Here is a 5,777-nt window from a genome sequence, read left to right on the forward strand (position 1 = left end):
TCTTCATCTCGTCGACACGTGTGGTAGCGCCAACGGACGTCTCCGCTAGATCGTTTGGCCCTGTCAAACAGAGCCCAGATCTTGACCAGCCCACATCTGGTAGCGATCACAGCAGCTGGCAGGCAGACTCTCTGTTAGTGCTGTGTGCATGCACCAAGATCACACACCATGGGACCCACTGGGCCGTGGTGCTGCTGTTGACCATGCTGTACGTACACTACATATCTATCTATCTGCAGGACGTACACTACACTAAAACGCAGCATGTCCACATCAGTGGCTGTGATGCTTGTGTGGTTAGCGTGCGGTCATCTGGGTCAGGGTGGTCCAATTGACATTTTTCCGGGCACATATACAAATGTTAAATTCATCAACCAGTACATGTATTCGAATTTTGACAAATGCACTAAATTAGTTTAGAAAAAGAAAAAACCTCAAAAGGAGTTTTTTTTTAGGGAATGCCATCGTGGCTTACTTTATTTCAACTCAAAAATAGATACATCGTCCACAAAAAAACTACGAATCAAAGAGGGGTGGTTCAACACTAGCCCTACTAGCTAGTTCATGAGCTACAAAAAACAAATTGAAGATTGAAAACAAAAGAGTAGATTGAAGATTGCACTATCTTAGCTTGCCGCTATGCACCTTAATGCTTGTGCCGCACGCACCCACACGCCTTGCGTCCCCGGCCTCCACCCACACCCTTGCTCTCCTCCTGCTGCCTGCAACCCGCGCCGCCGCTTGTAAGGATTCAACTGATGACTCTACGAGGAAATGATGGGGCATCTTGTGGGCTTGCCGGATTGGGCCTAAGCCTGGTCATGTGTTGGGTCGGGTTGGGTTTTGGAACGGGCTTGAAAATGCTTGATCATGGCCCGAAGCCTGAATGTCTCTATTTTCTCAAGCGTAGGTATGGCTCATACACAAGCCGAAAAGCTCGGCTCGAACACAGTTTTTCAGTACGTGCACATGGAAGCCCAAACACCTGACCTGAAAAGCATAAAAGAGAAGCCCAAAGCCGGCCCAAATTCTGTTTCAGGCTACAAAGTGAAGCATGAGCCCGGCCCGAGAGGTAAGCCTGACCCGTCCTATTTTTTTTAGCTGGGTAGTCGGGTCGGGCTGTCCATGATCAGGTTTCATTGAGCTTTGTTGCCCTAGCTAATGTTTTTTAGGCTAAAGTAATGGGTTGCGCTGGCAAAATCTCAGGGTGGTCCATGACCACCCTGGCCACCCTCTGGCTTCGCCAATGCGTCTTGTCATACGCTGCACCCGGTGCGAATCCATCCTCAATTAGTGTTAACGTGCATTTTGCTGCACCGATCTAATCTGATCAATGCGACAATATCAATGATGCCGATCGTATATATTTTCTTCGGCGCTTGGAGATACGGGGGGAGTTGCCGCAAAAAAAAGGAGGAGAGGCACCACCAATCTAGAAACAAATCACTCTATTTGAAATCCGAGTGATTTGTAGGAAATTTCAACTGAGTGATATAGTTTAGCAAATCTTAAATATCGCACGTCAAAAAAAAAAATTCCTCTTTTGGCTGAAATATATGGATGACTCTTGTGGCCGACAAAGGCCCTTTGTCCGTGCTCCAAGCATGGCGCACCATCCGACCATCGGCTCTAAACCTAGCTAACTCCCAGGTACCCCTACGCGATAGTGAAACATAATTGGCAGTCGGGTACTCGGGTGTGCAAACTTGCAAAGGACTCGTTCCCGTTCCCAGTCCACACCACATCAAGTAACTGGCCTACGGTGTGGTGGGCCTCTGCACCCTCTCCGACACCTCAAACATCACTGCTGTACAACTCCAAAAAAAGAACCATCTCCGCTGTACAGGCCCAGAGCTCGACCAGACGGCCAGATGTTCCAAACCAAACAGCGGCAGTGGCCACAGAAACTGCCATGCGACCTTAACTACGTCCATGCACCAAGGTCGCACCGTACGTAGGCCCCACCGCGCCGTGGTACTGCTGTGTGTTGACCTTGCTGTACGTACGTACGTATACGTACGTACGTACGTGGCGTACCTGTATCCATCCATCTATCTATCTGCAGGACGTACGCTGCACTAATGCGGCGGCGTATCCGTCCACAGGCTGTGGTCAGCGCCCTGCGTTAATGAACCATCATCAATCTGCACTAGTATTACATTTGGCCTCACTGAGACACCGATCGATCCAGTCCGATCAATGTCACGATATCGCATGTTGATTATCGTATATCCCGAGAAAGATCGCGCCTGAGCCTGACTGAGCATCCGTCCATCTCTTGCCGCCCGCGTCCTCCCCCCTGACCCTGACCCCGACCCCGAGCGGCGATATATAAGCCGGTGTGCGGGCGCGGCACCTGACGTACCTGCCATCAGGCGAGAGAGTGGCCAGTGCACCGTGCGATCGATCGACCGGGATGCCGAAGCTGCAGCGGTACAGGGGCGTCAGGCAGAGGCACTGGGGCTCCTGGGTCTCCGAGATCCGCCACCCGCTCATGTACGTCCATAAACTGTACTATATTCCTGTGCGATTCCACCTCTGTCGGTGCAGTTTTCTTTGAGTGGCAGGTGCTCGCCACGTACGATCGACATGTTCTGATGTGTGTTTGCGTTTTGGGCTGCGGTGGTGGGTGCAGGAAGACGAGGATCTGGCTGGGCACGTACGAGACGGCGGAGGACGCGGCGCGGGCGTACGACGAGGCGGCGAGGCTCATGAGCGGGCCCGCGGCGCGCACCAACTTCCCCTCCACAAACGGTGTCGCCGCCGGCGGCGGATGCCTCTCAGCGACCCTGCGCGCCAAGCTGGAGAAATGCTGCATGTCGACGCCGGCGCCGGTGCAAAACGTCGAGGCGGCCAAGGCGGCGAGGACCGGAGGCGGCGCCGCTCGCCGAAACAGGGTCGAGGACGTCGTCAAGCGCGTGGACGAGGAGGAGGAGTGCATCGAGGAGATGATCAGGGAGCTCACCCACTACGGCTCCGTGGAGATCGTCGCCCCCTCCGCCTGCTCCAGCTCCGTCGTCTAGCTCTAGCCCGCCGACCACCGTCCAGCCAGACCGGCCGCTCCCCTAGCTAGCCAGCCAGTCCATCTCCATGTCCATGTCCATCAGAACATCCCCTTCGTCCCTCCCGACTTGTTTTTGTTAGGTAAAGAAAAATAACATGTAGCAGTAAACCAGTACTAATATACACCCCATATCCATCCATTAGCCGCCATGGATCAGCAACGGCACATATCATGTACACTCCATTAGCCGGAGAAAACGGAGGAGCATCATCGCATCGGGCAATGGCCTTGTCGTCGTCGTCGGCAGCATTGCAATAACCGGCCGGGGACCCTTTCCCTAGGATGGTGCTGTGCTGCGTCTGTCTGCAACGGGAAGGGGACCGGGGATCTTTCAGGATAAGGGGGCTCGATTTGGGTCATGATGTGAAAACTGTGTCCTGCTCTGTCGCGTAGCAGCGTGCAACTGGCCGTCGGGGAGCCTCCTCTCTTTTCTCTTGTTATACTATAATCTTTGCTCTGGAAACTGCGCGAGATATTCCCGGTACGAGCAGCACAGTGCAGATCTTTTCTCAGTGGACTGATGTGACGCTTGCATGGCCGATAAATCGGATGCATCTCCATGTTACGGTCGATCGAACTGTCCTCGCCATTCCATCTTGAGCAGTCAAGATGGACAGATAGATTGCAGGGCGTCATGGACGGAATTCTCCGTGGCTAAGCAAAATCAGGGCCAGGGGAGAAGAACAAGGGGAGTTTGACCCATACGAGTCGCCCGCTACGGAACAAAGCGGCCGCGTGGATGCGACGGCAGCTTGAACATGGCATCCGTCAGCCATTAGAGTTGATAGATGGATAGATAGATACAGGACCATCATAGAATGCCAAAACAGAACAGATATGCGATGGCTGGTGGCAATGCTTTTGTGGCAAATGCAAGCATAACATGCACTGTCAATCAATGGTACTACAATACAGTACAATCAAATAGTAGTAGTGATGAAGAAGTTGTTCTACCGTCTTTCACAAACTACCCAAATAACAATAATGATAATACAGATCACATCTAGATGAGACTGAATGAGAGCAGCTACTGAACCTAGTAATCACATCTAGCCTACAGTGATACAACATTGATATGGGCGTGGGTACATGATGCGTTACTTACCTGAGATATCCCATCAAATGAATACTAGCTCTAATTAAACCGCCCCTTCTTGGGGCCCGTTAATATTAGTACACTGCGACCTGGTATAACAAATGCTTGCTCCTACGCTCCTCTTCATGATGCCCTCCGAGCAGCCCTTTTCCGGCCACGTCTGACGTAAGTTGGTTTAGGGTCTTCCTTTACTGGTTCAACTGAATCCTTCCCAGCGCCGTTTTCGACAGACTTACCATCCGCCTGTTTCTCTGAAACCGTTCTCGCGCCATTATCGACGGAGTTATCAGCTGAAGCATCAGCTGCAGAGTTGATCAACTCATTATTGTTGGGAGGCACAGCACTGCTCGAGTTAGTGCAGCTGGGATTATCATTGCCCGAGGATTCTATCCCTGAGTTGCCGTCTGACCGATCCAAAAGACTGCGGCACAAAGACACAATTAATGCCACACATCTAACTGCACATTACTCTACAAATAGTACTCCCTCCATCCCAAAATAACTGACTCAACTTTGTGAGTTTGTGGACGGAATATAAAATGGTTTGCACATATCACATTACCCGTTGGCGGAGATTTTCTTGGTAGGCCCATTTAAACTCGTGTGGACCTTTTTCTTTAGGGAACGCAAACTCATCCGGATCTGGGGGGCTGCATCCTTTGCTCTTGATTCTGGAACAGTTCCATAATCAGCAAAGCCATCATAAGCGTGAACAGTAGCAGCTATCAATTTACAACAATAGAAATAAATCACAAACACAGAAATCAAGTTAGGCAAGGGATGATACTGTATGGAAAAGGTTTCTGCTTTAGCTCTACTCCAGCTATTTCAGACAAGATTATTCAACTAACATTCTAACAAAAATAAGCCCTGCCGGACATGGTTGATCTGTTGAGGGGATGCTTAACAAAATTCTTCATGCTCAAAGTAAGTTTACCATATATGGCCCGAAAGGACAACCCAAGCCATTAATAATGAGACGGTAGTTTTGGAAAAATTGTTAACCATGGATAACTTCGCAAGTTACAACAGTGTTGCTGCTTCATGAGGTAGGCCGGCGCCTAGAGCTCTTTACGTGCATGGACTACTTCTGTAGGTCGTAAACTATGTAAGCACCTTAAATATAGTTGTTTCAGTTGGAGGTTGGATTCTCAATTGGAGGTCATTTCTTGCATTAGAGATGCCCTTCATGATTTCTACCAATTATTCACAAGTTCCAGCACACCTCAAGCTCCAGAAGAGCCTAACCAACGAATCAGTTTGCAACCAATTCAAAAGTTTAAATCAGCTAGAAGGCTGGAAACGATCTTATTTTAACAAAAACTATCCAAACCACCAGTTAGAACAGTTCATTTTCAGTCAATTTAATCAGCCATAACTGCATCCAATCTTAATAAATTTAGGTCACAGGAATCGGCTACTGCTGGTTGGTTAAAGTAACCGACTTCACTATGCCTGACAAGCAAATGCCAATGCTTGAAATAAAAAGACACATGTTTGTCTACATAAGTCGGTGCCCTTTTGGGTCCGCCCACTCGCCGAGGCCTTGCAGAGCTTCTCACGGGACCCAACAAATGGATGATGTGCCTCGAGTCCCCGTCCTGGCTCCTACGTTAG

At 50.0% G+C, this 5,777-nt stretch overlaps 2 protein-coding genes across 4 annotated transcripts in view; one reads left to right on the top strand and one right to left on the bottom strand.

The window, feature by feature from the left end:
- The first annotated feature begins 2,378 nt into the window (after window positions 1-2,378).
- Window positions 2,379-3,279, top strand: LOC119368542 (ethylene-responsive transcription factor ERF003-like). Its single transcript, XM_037633776.1, has 2 exons — window positions 2,379-2,496; window positions 2,636-3,279. The coding sequence occupies exons 1-2, from the start codon at window positions 2,417-2,419 to the stop codon at window positions 3,021-3,023; spliced, it is 468 nt and encodes a 155-aa protein (XP_037489673.1). The 5' UTR covers window positions 2,379-2,416; the 3' UTR covers window positions 3,024-3,279.
- A 644-nt stretch (window positions 3,280-3,923) lies between these two features.
- The window catches only part of LOC119365997, a 6,777-nt gene continuing 4,923 nt past the window's right edge, over window positions 3,924-5,777 (bottom strand). For 2 of the 3 annotated variants that reach the window (XM_037631659.1, XM_037631658.1), the window contains exons 10-11: window positions 4,723-4,882; window positions 3,924-4,581 (exon numbers count right to left, since the gene is read on the bottom strand). In XM_037631659.1, coding sequence (XP_037487556.1) covers window positions 4,284-4,581; window positions 4,723-4,882 — 458 coding nt within the window. In that variant the 3' untranslated portion in view covers window positions 3,924-4,283. The remainder of the gene's footprint in view (window positions 4,582-4,722; window positions 4,883-5,777) is intronic. The other variant, XM_037631660.1, reaches the window with a different exon arrangement.

The sequence above is a fragment of the Triticum dicoccoides genome, chromosome 2B (assembly GCF_002162155.2).
Source record: "Triticum dicoccoides isolate Atlit2015 ecotype Zavitan chromosome 2B, WEW_v2.0, whole genome shotgun sequence".
Classification (NCBI taxonomy): Eukaryota; Viridiplantae; Streptophyta; class Magnoliopsida; order Poales; family Poaceae; genus Triticum; species Triticum dicoccoides.